Raw genomic sequence first — 14,608 nt, 5'->3', positions numbered from 1 at the left:
GGTGAGGGTAAGAGCCGCGGTGAGGATGAGGAGGGAGCAGAGGAGGAGGGGGGACTCGCTGGGGTGGGTTAAAATGGGGGAGACAACAGGGGGGAGGCGCGGGGCTGCGCCCCGGTAGTGGCGGAGAGGGGTCGGTCCCCCCCCCTCGACAGGGGGGGCGTCGGTGGCTCCTCCTCCTCCTCCTCCCGGTATCCCGGGGCTTTAAGGCGGTGGAACGGGAATCGCGGGGCTGGGGGGGGGGGGGCGGCGGCGGCGGGTCCCGGTCCCGGCGCGGGTCCCGGTCCCGGCATGACCTCGGCGGGGGAGGCGGCCGGTTCCCCCCCGCTGCCCGCCGCGGTCGGCGGCCACCGGCGGAGCCCCCTGGACCGGCTCCCGCCCCCCGCCAACACCACAAAACCGCTGACCCCCTTCGGCATCGAGGACATCCTTGGACGTCCCCGCGGCGGGAGCCCCCCCGGGACCGGGACCGGTCCCGCCGCCCCCCCCGCCCCGACAGGGCCCCGCGGCGGCGGCGGCGGCTGCGCCCCGGCCTCGCCGCTCTGGGCGCTGGAGGAACTCGCCAGTAAAACCTTCCAGGGGCTGGAGCTGGGAATGCTGCAGGCGGCCGGAGGTACCGGGGCCGGGGGGCTACCGGGGCGGGGGGGCTCCGCCGGGAGCGGGCCGGGCACCGGGAACCGGGCACCGGGCAGGTGGCGGGGCTGGAGGGCGGTGGGGAGGCCGTGGGGAGGCCAGGGGCGCCCCTCGTCCCCCGTCCCGGGAAGTTTCCTCCTTGTCCCAGAGGGGCGAGCGGGGCTGGGAGGCCCGAGAAGCCGCCGGTGCTCGGCCGGGACACCGGGGACACGCGGCAGCCTCAGTCCGAAGGGAGGGAGAAGTGCCGGGGCCGGACACGGGGAACCGGAGCGAGCCGGTGAGCCGCCACAGGCACCGAGGCACCGGAGCTCCCGGAGAACCGAGCACGCCGGGGCCGGCAGCTTTACCGGGAGCCGCGGAATCGGGCGGTGGATCGGCGCCGCCGAGTCGTGACCGTGACCGTGACCGTGACCGTGACCGAGCGTGGGGGCCGAGCGTCGGATCGGGCCCGCCGGCAACGGAAACTCGGTACCGGTCCCGAGCCTCAGCGGGGACGGCGGCTCCGTCCGGGGCTCGGCCTGCCCGAGCAGCCCGGTACCGGAGGGGTCCGACGGCCGCCCACGGACGGGCAAACCGGCCCCACATCTCACGGGCTCGGCCGAACCGGGAGGACGGGCGGACACCGACAGACAGCACGGCGCCTCCGGGAACGAAAAAATCCGTTCCTGGGTTGGAGAGGCAGACGCGGACGGACAGATCGTGTCTCCGGGATTAACGGAAAATCCATCTCACGGAGGGACACACGGACAGGCAAAGCACGGCGTCGCCGGGAATGAATAAAAGCGTTACCGAGTCGGACAGACCGAAAAAGGCTCCGGTAATTAACACAGAAAAATAATTACCGTCCCTTACTGAGACGGACAGAGAGCGTCTCCGTGGTTAACGTGAAAAGAAAAATATTACCGAGACGGACAGACCGACAGTCACGGCAGAGCAGCGTGCCGGTAATTAACGGATACGGCTGGGCACAACGCGACTCACGCCGGTAACGAAAAGCCCTTCGGACAGACGGACACGGAGCGCTAGATCAGCCCTCCCGTGAGTAACCGAACCTTCGTTACCAGCCGGACAGATGATCGAGGATGGAGGCAGACTCCGGTAATTAACGGGGGAAAAAAATTCCCAAATTAAGAAGAGGGGCTCCGGCAATTAAGGAACCTACCACAGCGAGCAGACAGACAGACAGAGCAGCGATCTTGTGATTAACGAATAAACCAACCCGTTAACGGGCGGACAGACGAACACAACGGGGACGCCTCGGGCTCCCGGTTTTAAGGTTAACACCCTCGTTATCTGACAGACGGACATGGCAAGGAACGAAATAAGTGAGCGAAAATATCCCATCACCGGGTGGACAGACAGACGGACAGGAACGGGGGCGAAAAATTCCTTTTTCCGGGACAGACAGACGAGTGAAAACGGGGCCGATCGGGGCTCCCGGAATTAAGGTAAAAAGGCCCGTTACCGGACGGACAGATCGACAGAAAAAGAACCGAAAAAAAAAGGAAAAACGAAATAAATAGCTACCCGGTGATCAGACGGACAAAAATCGGAACGATAGCGGCTCCCGGGGCGAAGATAATTCCCCGTTACCGGCCAGACGGAAGGACAGACACGGGACTAATAAAAATGAACGAAAAAAAATCTCGCTGCCGGCCGAGAGAGACCGGGGCTCCCGGAGCGGGCGTGAAGCTCCGGTACCGGCCGGACAGATAGACACGGCCGAGCGGGGATCTCGGAATTAACAAAACCCGGTCGCGAACCGGCCGCGGGTAACGGTGGAAGGAGCCGTGACTGGCGGGCAGATGGAGGTGCCGGTAATTCAGGTAAAACCTCGTTACCGGGACGGACCCACCGACACAACCGGGGCAGCCCCGGGCTTCCGTGGTAAACGAAAACGCCTCTTCGCCGCGACGGAAGGACGGACTGACAACGGAGCGATCAGGGCTCCCTGAGCGGCGGTAAATCCCCGTTACCGGGATGGACGGACGGACAGAAACGGGGCCGATCGGGACTCCGAGAGCGGAGGGGAAGCCGCGTTACTGGACCGACGGACGAACACGGCATCGATCGGGTTTTCGTGGCCGCCGTAAAGCCGTACCACCGGGACGGACCCACGGACTCGGCCGGGACCGCCCGGGGCTCCTCTGCCGAAGGAGGAGTGGAGCCTCCGCTGGTACCGGGGGACGCGCGGCCCGAGCGAGCCGCGTTACCGGAGCCGCCGGCAGCGGCGGAGCTGGAACCGACCGGGAGCCGCAGCGGGAAAGAGATCGGGACAGCGACCGGGATCCCGCCGGCGGCGAGAAACCTTGCCCGGGGTGGCGATCGCGTCTCGGCGGGGTTTTCTGGGTCGCTAGGGGCAGCAGCGACCGCACCGGGGCCGGGAGAGGCGACGGGATCGAATCCGGGGACCAGCACGGCCTCGGGTCTCCTGGAATCGCAGAGAAGGAGGATCCCGGTTCTCTGCCGAGGCTCGCGGGTTCGTTCCGGGCTCCCGGAGCAGCCGCCGGGGGAACACGGGTGTCTCAGTCCCGGTCGCAACGGGGGCGACTCCGACGCGGCCGCGGCCGCTGTAGGACGATGAATCCCGGCTTCCGGCGCCGGCCGCGGTTTGGTTTGTTCGGTTCGGTTGGGCACGACTCGGTTCGGCTCGTCTGCCTTCGTTCGATGTGGGCCGGTTGGGCTCCGTTCGACCGGGAGTCGGCGGGGCCAGGACGTACCCGTAGGGCTCGGCGGGGCCGGTGCGGCTGCAGTTACCGGTGCCCCGGCACTGCCGCGCCCTCCGGTCGGGACCCGCCGTGCTCGGTGTCTGCGCGTACCGGTGTCTTTGACCGGACGCCGCTGCTCCCGCAGGTCGAGGCCCGCGGTGCCCCGCGGCTCGGCGGTGCCGGGCTGTCCGGGTCCCCGAGCCGTACCCTGCCCCACAAGCCCTTCCCTGCCGGGCATCCCGGGGCCGCTGCGGTTCCCGGGGCCGTTCCCGGTGCGATGCCCTGCCCCCGCAGGCACTCCCCAGCCGGGGGCCGTTCCCCGGTGCGGGTCCCGGCGCTGCTCCCCGGTCTCCGTGCCCTAACCCCGCTGTCTCCGCAGGTCCGTCCCCGCCTGGCGCCTCGGGCCCGCGCCCTCCCTGCAGGAAGCGTCGCAAGTCCCGGACCGCGTTCACGGCGCAGCAGCTGCGGGAACTGGAGCAGCGATTCCGGCGGCAGCGCTACCTCTCCCCGGTGGATCGGGACGCGCTGGCGGCGCGGCTGGCGCTCTCCGCCGCCCAGGTCATCACCTGGTTCCAGAACCGCCGCGCCAAGCTCAAGCGGGACCTGGAGGAGCTGCGAGCGGACGTGGCCTCCCTGCAAGCGCTGCCCCCCGCCGCCCTGCAGCAGCTGGCGGGGCTGCCCGAGCCCCCGGGAGCTCCCGGTACCGGCACCGGGACCATAGAGCCCGCCGAGCTCTCGGAGGAGGAGATTGACGTGGCGGACTGAGCCGAGCACGCTCGGCTCCGTTCGGACCCGCTGGGACCGAGACTGCTCCGTTCGGAACCACCCGGACCGGCTCGGATGAGTTCGGATTCACTCGGGTCGGGTCAGGCCGAGACGGCTCCGTTCGGGTGCACTCGGCTTCGTTCGACTCTATTCGGGTGCACTCGGACCCGTTCGGGTACACTCGGCTCCGTTCGGAGTGACTCGGCCCCGCCACACCCGCTCCGTTCGGTTCCGAAAGGAGCCGAGCCGAGCCCAGCCCCGCCCCCTCCGTGCACCCTTTTGCGGCTTTTTTTTTTTGTTCGTCTTTCCGTTGTTTTTTGTTTTTTTTTTCCTTTTTTAAATTTTATTTTCTATCGGCCCCGGTGTAAATATTTGCAATAAAGGCAACACCTTAATATGGACCCCAGAGCCCTCCACCCACCCCCACTTTTTTCCGGGCGAGCACCTCCCACCGCGGGCATTAATTTGTTTTAACCGGTGATTAATTACCGGCTGTGGCCGCCCCTGCCCCCCTCAATTTGCATATTAATCAAATTGTATTTGATCTCACGCCTGTCACACCCCCCCCCAAGCTCCTGTCACCAACCAGTGACATTAAGGGGGGGTGGAGACCCCCCCCCCGCTGTCCCCCGGGGCTGGAGTGACATGGGAAGTGACAAGGGACACAGGGGAACACGGAGTGGACAGGGACACGGGGCTCCAAGACTGCAAGGGAGAGAGGTGGCAGAGAGGCTGAGGAACACCAGCCCAAAGAAAGGCCAGAGAGAAAAACAAATCTCAGCTTTATTAAAAAAGCCAAATTGCTATAAATCCCTGAGGGGCCCCGGGGAACAGCCCAGGCCCACCCCCCCAGCGCAAGGGGCTGCAGGGTGGGCCCCGACCCCCCCCCCAGCACCCCCAAGGCAGGAGGAGGAGACATCCCCACCCCTGGCAGTGGGGCACAAGGCACAGGCAGGTACAGGCAGGTGGGGGGGGGCTGCCAGGGCCCCCCCAACAGAGCAGGGTCAGCTGAGCAGCCCCCCGGGGGTGGCCTTGCCCTTGGCACGGGGCAGGGGGGCCGGGGTGGCGTGGGCCGGGTGCTTGAGCTGCAGCAACAGCTTGCTGCCCTCCACGGTGGCACCCTGGGGACAGAAGGAGCTGGCAGCTGGCACAGGTCCCCTGTGGGGACAGGGTGTCCCTGAGGGGTGGAGGGGGGTCCCACAAGTTCCCCCAGCTCACCTGCATGACCCTGAAGGCCTCCTCGGCCTCTGCTTTCCCACGGAAGTTGATGAAGGCACAGCGGCGCCCCGGGAGCAGCCGCACGGAGTGGATCTCCCCAAACCTGGGGGGCACAGACCCCCAAATTGGGGGCCAACAGTTAGAGATTCCTAAATGGGGAGGTGGAGGGTTAGAGACCCCCAAACCTGCAGGGTGGGAGGGTCAGAGACTCTCAAACATGCAAAGAGGGTTTAGCAACCCCCAAGAGCTGGGGAAGGGTGAATGACACCCAAAGATGGAGAGAGTGAGACCCCCAAATCTCTTGGATGGGGGAACAGAGACTCCCAAAGCTGAGGAGGAACAGTTAAAAGACACCCCAAGCTGTGGGACAGAGACCTCTCCAAACCTGAGGGTGGTGTGTGAGTCAGACACTACTCCCCAAGCATCCCTTGCAGGTCAAAACCACCAGAGAAGGAGGACAGGGACAGAGCTGGGGAGCTTGGGGTCACCAGGGGGTGCCAGGGGCTGGGGGTCCTGGAGGAGGAGCAGCCCTGGGGGTCACTCACCGGCCAAAGGCACGACGCAGCACCTTCTCATTGATGTGGGAGGTGAAATTGCCCACCCAGAGCGGGAAACAGTCCCTGCCAAGAGCCATCCTGGTGTCACCAGAGCCAGCACTGCCCCGCTCTGAGTCTCCCTGTCAGATCACCAGACCCCCATACCTGGCAGGGTGGCTGGGTGGCAATGTTGGGCAGTCACTGCCCACAGCAGGTGCCCGTTCTGGGTCTTTTGTGGGGATTTTGGAACTGCCTTCCGTCACGCTTTTGTCACCTGTGTCCTGGCAGCTCCTGGTTGTCCATCCTGCTGCCGAGGGGCCAAAGGGGCTCAGCACCCACTGGGGACACAGGGATAGCCCCAGGGTCCCCCCAGCCCACCCACCCCTGTCCCTTACCAGGGAGAAACAGCGGCTCCTTAGCCTTGAGCAGGAAGGGGGACACGGGGACACCCCTGGGGCGGCTGCACTGCTGTGAGGGGACAGGGGTGAGGCGTGGGGGGCACAGCAGGGCAGGGGGCAGCGGGTAAGGGGTTGGAAAGGGGCTCTCACCTGCAGCAGGGCCCGGCAGGCCTCCAGCTGCGTGGCTGCCTCAGCGTAGGCCCCGTCCTGCCGCAGCAGCTCCTCAAAGGTGTGTGCTGCCTCGGCGTAGCGCTGGGGGCCAGTGGGCATGTGCAACCCCCTGCCTGCCCCACAGGCACCCCACACCCGCCCCCCCCAGCCCAAATGGCACCTCAAAGCCCCACTGACATCCCCCAGCGCAGCCCCGCCCCACCGCACCAACACCCTGCGCTCTGCCCAGTCCTCCCGGCTCCAATTCACACCTAATGCTGCCAGCCCCACCCCTCATCCACAGCACCCTACAGCTCCTCCAGTTCCCCACAGCACCCAACCAGACCCACTGGCACCCCTCAGCCCCCTGCCCGGCCCACCAGCACCCCAAAACCCCCAGTTTGTCTCCAGTAACTCTGACAGCCCCATACTCACTCCCAGAACCTAGCAGCTCCTCACCCAGCCATGCCCCCCCCCAAGACCCCAGCCCCCTGCAGAGTCCCTGGAGCCCCCCCAGGTACCTGCAGCCCCCTGAGGGCCTTGCCCTTGCGGAAGGAGCCCTTGGGCCAGCCCGGCTGCAGCGCCAGCGCCGCCTCCGCGTCCGCCAGCGCCTCCTCGTAGCGACCCAGCTTCTCCAGGCAGTAGGAGCGGTTCCCCAGGAGCCTGAGGGGATGTGGGGGTGTCACCGAGGCCTGGCCCTGCCACCCCAGCACCCCCAGCTCACCCCCAACCCCTCTGCTCACCGGTGTTCCCGGGGGTTCAGCTCCAGGGCCACGGTGAAAGCCCAAACGGCCTCAGAGTGTTGGCCCATCTGGGCTGCCTCGATGCCGTGGCCTGGGGAGGTGACACAGGGTGGTAGTGAGGGCACAGTGAAGGACAATTGCCCTAGCACAGCCCCTCTGAGCTGGGGAGAAGCAGGGAGAGCCCCCAATGCCCTCCCCTGGCCCCTCTGGGGGTCTCTGCACTGACCTGCGAGCGCCAGGCTCTGCGCTACAGTGCTGGGGCTGGGTGGCCCGGGCTGGAGGGGCTGGGGGGACACAGGTGTCTCCACAGGGTCCCCACTTCCCTTCTCAGGCACTTTCCTGCTTGGCTCCACGTTCTGTGGCCCAGGGGACAGGTCACTGCTCGGGGGGGGCAGCCTGACCCCTGCCTTCTCCCGTGCTTTGCAGACAAAAGTGCAGCTCAGGTCCAGCTCCTCCTGGGGAAGCAGGGAGGGATGGGCAGGCAGAGCTCTGGGACCCCCCACCCACAGATGGTCCCCATAGGGAGATTGTCTCTCACCTCTGTCACTGCTGTGTCCTCTGGCTCAGGCTCCCCTGAGGGGTCTGTGGAGTCCCCAGGGCTCGGGGAGGGCTCTGGGCAGCATCCCTCATCCTCAGCACCATCTGAGGGAGGCCCAGTGTCTGCAGGGCCACTTGGGGGGCGCTGCAAGGACAGAGAGGGGGTGAGGGGACAGGGCTAGGGGGTGCTGGCTGGCCCCCACCTCTGGGCACCCCTAGAACAGTACGAGCAGGCTGGACTGGTCACTCACTGGGTCAGTGTTCTCTTTATTCTTCTGCTCTTGACCCAGTTTCTCCCGTTTCTTTCGGTCTTTTTGTTTCTGAAAAGGAAGAGCACAAACCCACGAGCAGGTGTCAGGCAGAGAAACGCAGTCCCCCAACCCCACCACCCTTAGCCCCCAGCTCAGGGACCTGCTGGCAGCACCCCAAGAAAAAGCAGTGACCCCAATCCCCAGGAGCTGGCAGTGACCCTTCCCAGGGCTCACCCACCTTCTTCTTCAGCTTCTTCTTCTCTGCTTTCTTCTTGGCCCGCTCCTCCTCTGCCACCAGCTCCTGCGCGTTCTTCTCAGCTTCCTGCAGGAGTTACCTGAGTCAGAACAGCCCCAGGGCCGCGAGGTGGGACCCTCTGGTGATGTCAACCCCAACGCCCCAGCCCCTGGGGGACAGCCTGCCCACCTCTGCCGTGAGCCAGGGCCGGCGGGGCGTGGGCAGCCGGTCCAGCCGCGCGTCCAGGGTGGTGGGAGGGGTGCGGGGCAGCTGCGGGGGCGGCTCCGAGCACAGGAAGGACTTGCGGAAGCCGCAGTAGCTGTAGGGAACGGCCCCGTCCGCCACGGGAACGTCCAAGAACTGCAAACCCGCGTCGAACTCGTCCTCATCGTAATCGTCATCGTCGTTGCCATCGTCATCGTCATCCCCCAGCCGGTAGTAATCCACCCTGGGGCCTGGCAGGAGAACCGGCTGTGAGAGGAGCAGTCCCAGGCACCGGATCCCGGCAGCACCCACCCCGTTCCCCCTCCGCTGGCAATTCCCGAGCACGGGACCCCCGGTAGCCCCGCCGCACTCACCGTCATCCCAGAACAGACACACCTCCCCGTCCTTACACTGAATCACTGCCTGGGAGGGGCCTTGCGGCGGCACCGGCAGATCGGCGAAGCTGGACATACGGTGCCGGGGGCAGAAGGGCGCTGTGGGAAGCAGAAACAGCCGTGAGCCGACGGAGGCGGAACCGAAACCGGGCCCCGCTCTGGGCTCCCCGCTCGGCCCCGCCACGGCCCGTACCGCCGCTCCAGCCGGCGGGGCCCAGCGTGCAGCCCCAGGGGCAGGCAGCGGCAGCAGGCCCGAAGCCGCAGCCGCCCAGTCCGGGCCCGTCCCGCTCCCGCGTCCCGCCCGAGCCCCGCATCGCCACGAGCCGCCGCCGCCGCCGCGCCTCAGGATTGCATCACGGGCCTACCGGAAAGACGTCACGGCGCCGGTTGAGGCCGCCCGGCCGCCATGTTGGATGCGGGCAGGACGGCGGCCCGCAGGGCCCTCGTGGAGCGGGACCGGCTCTTCACATCTTCTCCCGCCGTCCCCGCTTGCTCCAAGGCCGTGGGCTCGGCCGCCCCCCGCCGGTCGTCCCGCCCCTCACACCGGGCCGCCCCTGGCTGCCAGCTTGGCCCAGCCCCCCGGATTAGCGAGGGCGCGGCCTAAGCCTCTTTGCTGCCGCCGCCCCCGGCATGGCCCGGCATGGACGCCGGCGGCGCTGAGCGGCGCGGCGGAGAGCTATGCCTGCAGGTGAGGCCGCTCGGGGCAGGGGGGGTCGGACACCCCTCACGGGGCAGCGGCGGGGCCGGGCCGGTAGTGGGATAGGCGGGGGGGCACCGGGCCCAGGCAGTGCTGCGTCTCCATGGCAACGGGACAGGGGGCGGGGCGGGGAGTGGCCAAACGTGGCGAGCCCTGATCGGGGGCGTGGTCATAGCGGGAGCCGACTGGGGGCGTGGCGTGAGGGCGTGGTTGGGCGGGGTCATACATGGCTCCGCCCGGGTCCCCGGCCCGGGGGTCCTGAGCTCCCCTTACCCCTCCAGGTGGGCGACGCCGGCCTGGGCGGCCTCATCCTGCTGCTGCTGACGGCCCGGCCGGGACCGGGCGATGGGGCTGCTCGAGGGGACGCCCCCGAGCCCGGTGAGACCCCCGGGGGCTGCGGGGAGCACAAGGGGATGTGGTGTTCTGGGGGGCTGCGGGGATCCTGATGGGGTGCGTGGTCCTGGGGGGAGTGTGGAGGACCCTAATGCGGTCTAGGGGCCTTAGGGAGGCATTGATAGCATATGGTGGGCTGTGGGGACCCCAATGGGCTGTGGGGTCCTGGGGGACCTATGGGGAATGTAATGGGGTCCTGGGGGTCTCAGGGTTAGGGTGGCAGTGGGACAGTGATGGGCAGGTGCTGCCCCACAGCAAGGTTCTTCAAGCTGGGGCTGCCCACCCTACACCGTGGTCCCTGCCCCATCCTGAGGGTCCCATGCCCCCAGGCGGGTCGCGGGGGCCCCTGGCACGCTCCTTGCAGCGGGCAGAGGCCATGCTGCGCAGTGTCACCCCGGGACTGCGCCGTCTGCTGTCTCCGCGGTCGAGCCGGCGCGGTGACGGCGACGAGGACGATGACGAGGACGAGGATGAAGCAGCGTCCATCGTGGTCCCGCTGGAGCAAGCCTTCCCAGCGCTGCGCCGCTGCCTCTGCGTCTGGGAGGACCCTCGCACCGAGACTTTCCTGGGGTACGTGCGGCCCCATCCCGGCGGCGCCGGTGACTTTTCCGAGGACGCCGTGCGGCGGCGCGTGGCGGAGCGGGGAGCGACCCTGCACGCGCTGCTGCAGCACCGCCACCAGCTCCGCCTGGCCCGCGACTTCACCCGACGCCTCAAGGCCTCCTCCGACTTCCTGCGGCGGCTGCTGGCCTTACCGGAGCCCGGCGAGCCCGGGGAGGCGGCGCCGGCGCTGCGGGAGCTGTGCCTGGAGCTGCGGGCGCACGCGGGGCACTGGGCCGCGCTGCTGCGGCGGCTGCGCACGGACGCGTGGCTGCGGGCGCTGCCGCGGCACCGGGGCCAGGCCGTGCTGCACGTGCGCTGGGCGCTGCTGCTGCCCGCGCTGGCGGCCGCACGCCTGACCGGGCGGCACATCGAGGGACGGCTGCGGCAGCTGGGCCGCCCCGGTACGCCCGCTCCGGCTTCTGAGTGCCTGGCTGACCTCTTCCAGGGGCTGGAGATCTACAACGGCGTGGTGCGGGGGCTGGCGGAGGAGCTGGGCCCCGAGGTGAAGGCCCCCGGTGCCTTCACGGTGGGCGGGGTGCTGCGGCTGCTGGCGGCCGAGCGCGGCCGGGCCGTGGCCCAGAGGCTCCGGCCCCTCCTGTGGCCCCAGAGTGGGAACATCAGGGATGGACACATCTGCTGGGAGGATGTGGGGGTACCGTGGCCACCGGGGCACGACACAGCTGAGATGGGCACGGGGATGGACACAGAACCTTCTGGAGCAGAGGTTCCAGCGGCGCTGGCGGCTGAGCTGCAGGCACTGTGCCAGGAGGACGAGGAGCTGATGGGGCACGTTTTTGGGGCGCTGGTGGCCTCAGCTGACAGCTTGTGGCAACCAGTGCTGTCAGAGAGCCCCGAGCCCCCGGGGCTGCGGCCGGGCAGTGCAGGGGGCTGGAAGGCCGTGCGGTGGCTGGACGCTGCCCGTGGCCCCGTGGCCTCCACCCTGAGTGCCCGATACCGCCGGCTGCTCTGGGAGGCTGTGGGTGCTGTGCTGGGGCACAGCCCGGGCACCCCTCCTGCCACCCCCAGTGCCACCGTCACCGCGGCGTGGGAGCTGAGCCGTGCACTCGCTGTTGGTATGTGGGGGTACAGGGGGTGTGGGGCTCCTTCAGGGTGTCCCTGTCCTACCCTGAGCCCCGCTGTGTCCCCACAGCCCGTGTGCCCGCTGAGTGCCGGGAGGAGCTGGGGGGGCTCTGCCTACAGCTGCTCTGCCGGAGCGTCCTCTGCAGCTGGGACACAGGTATGGTGGGCTGGGGGGTCACAGGGAGGGGTACAGGGTGTGGGGCAGGGTGTGGGCTCTGGGGTACATGGTGTGGGGCAGGGTGTGGTGCAGGATGTGGGGTAGGGAGTGTGGGCTCTGGTGTACAAGGTGGGGGGCAGAGTGTGGAGCACTCAGTGGATACGGGGTGAGGGAGTGGGGTATGCTATGAAGGATTAGATATGCAATATGGGGTGGGGTGTGGGGTGCAAGTGGGGGATGTTGAGGCCTTCTGACTGTTTCTCCTCCAGATTTTACCCGTGCTCTGGGCTCAGGGCTGTCAGACAAGTGCTTGGAGGCCCCAGGGGGGTCCCCAGGGCCGGGGTGCAGCCGCACGGCCCAGCAGCTCCGGGGCATCTTCCCGGCCCTGGCACTGGCCCTGCGCTGCCTGCGCCTGCTGCCCGCCCGCCCGCACGGTGAGAGGGGTCTGGGGGAGGGGGCAGGTGGGTCTGGGGATCCTCTCTGTGCTGACCCCCACCTGCAGCCCCCCCCGGGGGTCTCTGCCTGCGGCTGCAGGTGCTGGGCCGGTGCCTGGCGGTGGTAGCAGCTGCCCATGCGTGGCTGACGGGCCGGGCCGGGCGGTACCTGGCGGCCTGGGCATTGCCTCAGTTCCTGCTGCTCACCCAGGGAGACCTGCAGGTATGGGGGCACAGGGGGCATGGGGGGCTGGGGGGACAGAGTGGGGCTGGATTCACTCCACCTGCTGCCCTCCAGGTGCTGAAGGCAGAGGCAGAGCAGCTGATGCTGCAGGTGAGCAGGACCTTCCCGGAGCCAGGGGACATTCCTGGGGACAGCCCCCCTGAGCCACCCCCCAGCCTGGGATCCCCATGGGAGCTCCAGCTGTGCCGGCAGATCCGCGACACGGTCAACAGCATCCAGGTATGGTGGGACTGCGGGAGGGTGGTCTGAGCACCAGCATGCCTGTGTCACCCTGTGTCACCCTGTGCCATCCTGTGCCATCCTGTGCCCCCCATGTGCCAGCTCTTCTCCGGGGACGTGCTCTGGATGTTCTCCACCAGCTGCAAGCGGCTCTCAGCCGAGATATTTGACCAGACGATGCCACTGGGCCGGCACTGGCGGCTCGGGCCCCGCGCTGGTGGGTGTTGGGGCTGGGGGGCTCTGGGGGGATTTGGGGGGTCACGGACCTGGGTCCCTGTGTCCCCCCAGAGCTGCCCAGCTCCCCCAGCGCCTACGCGGCGGCCGCGGTGCAGGCGGTGCTGGGGCAGGTGCTGCAGGGGGCCCAGGCCCTGCCCCACGATGCCCAGGTGCCCACCCTGGCACGGGTCACCACGGCCTTCCTGGAGGCCTGGATGGATCACATCCTGACCCGACGGATCAAGTTCAGGTACTGGGGATGGGGGGCCACAGCCTGTGGGCAGTGCCAGGGGTCCCAGTGTGGTCCTGGGGGTCCCAGTGGCAATTTCAGAGGTCCCAGTGGCAGTCCCAGGGGTCCCAGTGGGCTCCTGGGGGTCCCAGTGGCAGGCCAGGGGGCTCAGTGGCAGGTTGGGGTCCCGCTGATGGTGTCCCAGTGGGGGTCCTGGGGGCTCTGGTGACAGTGCCAGAGGTTCTGTGGGGGTCCCAGTGGTGGTCATGAGGGTCTGATGGCAGTGCCAGGATCTCGGTGGCGGTCACAGCATGTGGTGGCGGTGCCAGGGGGTTTTGGTGGGGATGCCAGGGGTACCACAAACACGCTGATCCCCGTGCCAGCCTGCAGGGTGCCCTGCAGCTCCGGCGGGACTTCGAGGCCGTGAGGGAGCTGGTGTGCTCGGAGCGCTCCGGGCTGGCTCCCGAGGCACAGCAGGCGCTGCGGGCCCTCTGCGTCTTCCGACACACGGACACGGCCGTGCGCTGCCTCCTGCAGCAGCCCGGGGGGCTGGGGGGACCCCCCCGCGGCTGGGGCAGCCTCCGGCGCTGCTGTGAGAGCGGGACGGGCCGGGAGGGGTGGGGAATGGGCTGGGAGGGGTGGGGAATGCGGTGGGAGGGGATGAGACAGGCGGGGATGGGATGGGACAGGGTGGGATAGGGATCGGGAGATTGGGACAAAGATGGATGGGGACAGGGAGAGGGACAAGGATCTGGACGGGATTGGAATGGGGATGGGGTGGGATTGGGATGAAGATGAGATGGGGTGGTGTTAAAATGGGAATCTGATGGAATGAGATGGAGTGGGATCAGGATGAAATGGGGTGCAGATGGGATGGCTCAGGGTGGAGGATTGGGACTAGGATGGATGGGGATAGGGAGATTGGGACAAGGGTGGATGGGGACAGGGAGGGGGACAAGGATGGGGATGGGATTGGAATGGGGACAGGGATGGGATGGAACAGGGTGGGATAGGGATTGGGAGATTGGGACAAGGATGGATGGGGACAGGGAGAGGGACAAGGATGGGGATGGGATTGGAATGGGGACAGGAATCCCCGTCAGAAGCAGGATCTGATATCCCAGACTATCATTTCTCCAATCCCTTGCCAGGCTCAGACGAAGGCGCCCACCCCCTGGAACAATCCACGGACCCTCTCCCTGGCCTGGACCCTCTGGAGGGGCTGGGCCCAGTCCCAGGGACCCCCCCTGCGGCTCCGGAGGCCGATCTCCCGTCCCGGCCCGAGTCCCCGTTCCCGGGCAGCCAGCAGCAGTGGCTGTCCCTGCGGCTGCACCGCGCCCGCCGCTGGCGTGTGCCAGGGCTGCCGTGTGTGGGGAACAGCCCCGAGGGCTGAGCTGGAATAAACCGGGAAACACCATGGCCGTGGCTGTGTCTGCGGGTGGGATATTGGGGTATGGGGGTCTGGCATTCCCGGCGTGTGATCCTGGGATTCCAACTAGGACCAGTTGCTGGTGGGTGGGCAGGATCTAACTGGGAGTTTTGTGGGGAGACTGGTGGGGCTTGGGG

At 67.8% G+C, this 14,608-nt stretch overlaps 3 protein-coding genes across 6 annotated transcripts; 2 read left to right on the top strand and 1 right to left on the bottom strand.

The window, feature by feature from the left end:
* Positions 1 to 288: 288 nt before the first annotated feature.
* LBX2 (ladybird homeobox 2) lies at positions 289 to 4,472 on the top strand (the record flags this gene model as incomplete). The annotated part of the gene is made up of 2 exons (XM_084204738.1): positions 289 to 610; positions 3,718 to 4,472. The coding sequence occupies 2 exons, from the start codon at positions 289 to 291 to the stop codon at positions 4,101 to 4,103; spliced, it is 708 nt and encodes a 235-aa protein (XP_084060864.1). The 3' UTR covers positions 4,104 to 4,472.
* A 542-nt stretch (positions 4,473 to 5,014) lies between these two features.
* TTC31 (tetratricopeptide repeat domain 31) lies at positions 5,015 to 9,102 on the bottom strand. 4 transcript variants are annotated; one of them, XM_084203980.1, is made up of 15 exons: positions 8,964 to 9,102; positions 8,750 to 8,869; positions 8,361 to 8,626; positions 8,175 to 8,258; positions 7,937 to 8,005; positions 7,687 to 7,830; positions 7,375 to 7,603; positions 7,149 to 7,239; positions 6,927 to 7,068; positions 6,406 to 6,507; positions 6,253 to 6,325; positions 6,023 to 6,164; positions 5,867 to 5,941; positions 5,322 to 5,424; positions 5,015 to 5,224 (listed from the first exon to the last, which is right to left on the bottom strand). In XM_084203980.1, exons 1-15 carry the CDS (start codon positions 9,082 to 9,084, stop codon positions 5,108 to 5,110), a joined length of 1,878 nt encoding a protein of 625 aa, XP_084060106.1. In that variant the 5' UTR covers positions 9,085 to 9,102; the 3' UTR covers positions 5,015 to 5,107. The 4 variants fall into 4 exon arrangements, with proteins under 4 accessions (XP_084060106.1, XP_084060107.1, XP_084060108.1 ...); XM_084203981.1 differs by having other exon boundaries at positions 6,023 to 6,161; XM_084203982.1 differs by having other exon boundaries at positions 6,253 to 6,322.
* Positions 9,103 to 9,143: 41 nt separating this feature from the next.
* On the top strand, positions 9,144 to 14,451 carry CCDC142 (coiled-coil domain containing 142). The gene is made up of 11 exons (XM_084204279.1): positions 9,144 to 9,458; positions 9,749 to 9,845; positions 10,190 to 11,536; positions 11,614 to 11,700; positions 11,970 to 12,134; positions 12,203 to 12,357; positions 12,433 to 12,597; positions 12,700 to 12,814; positions 12,886 to 13,063; positions 13,426 to 13,634; positions 14,194 to 14,451. Exons 1-11 carry the CDS (start codon positions 9,411 to 9,413, stop codon positions 14,433 to 14,435), a joined length of 2,808 nt encoding a protein of 935 aa, XP_084060405.1. The 5' UTR covers positions 9,144 to 9,410; the 3' UTR covers positions 14,436 to 14,451.
* The last annotated feature ends 157 nt before the right edge of the window (positions 14,452 to 14,608 follow it).

Source organism: Fringilla coelebs (genome assembly GCF_963513975.1).
Source record: "Fringilla coelebs genome assembly, chromosome: 4".
Lineage (NCBI taxonomy): Eukaryota > Metazoa > Chordata > Aves > Passeriformes > Fringillidae > Fringilla > Fringilla coelebs.
The sequence above is the reverse complement of the archived record's forward strand: the minus strand, read 5'-3'. Positions and strand labels throughout refer to the sequence as shown.

Coding starts and splice junctions, on each gene's coding strand:
- TTC31 (XM_084203980.1), bottom strand. CDS start 9,084: ATGCGGGGCTCGGGCGGGACGCGGGAGCGGGACGGGCCCGGACTGGGC. Junction 8,259..8,360: donor GGCCCTGGCTCACGGCAGAG/GTGGGCAGGCTG, acceptor TAACTCCTGCAG/GAAGCTGAGAAGAACGCGCA. Junction 5,225..5,321: donor AGGCCTTCAGGGTCATGCAG/GTGAGCTGGGGG, acceptor TTCTGTCCCCAG/GGTGCCACCGTGGAGGGCAG.
- CCDC142 (XM_084204279.1), top strand. CDS start 9,411: ATGGACGCCGGCGGCGCTGAGCGGCGCGGCGGAGAGCTATGCCTGCAG. Junction 9,459..9,748: donor GCGGAGAGCTATGCCTGCAG/GTGAGGCCGCTC, acceptor TTACCCCTCCAG/GTGGGCGACGCCGGCCTGGG. Junction 12,815..12,885: donor GCGGCTCGGGCCCCGCGCTG/GTGGGTGTTGGG, acceptor GTGTCCCCCCAG/AGCTGCCCAGCTCCCCCAGC.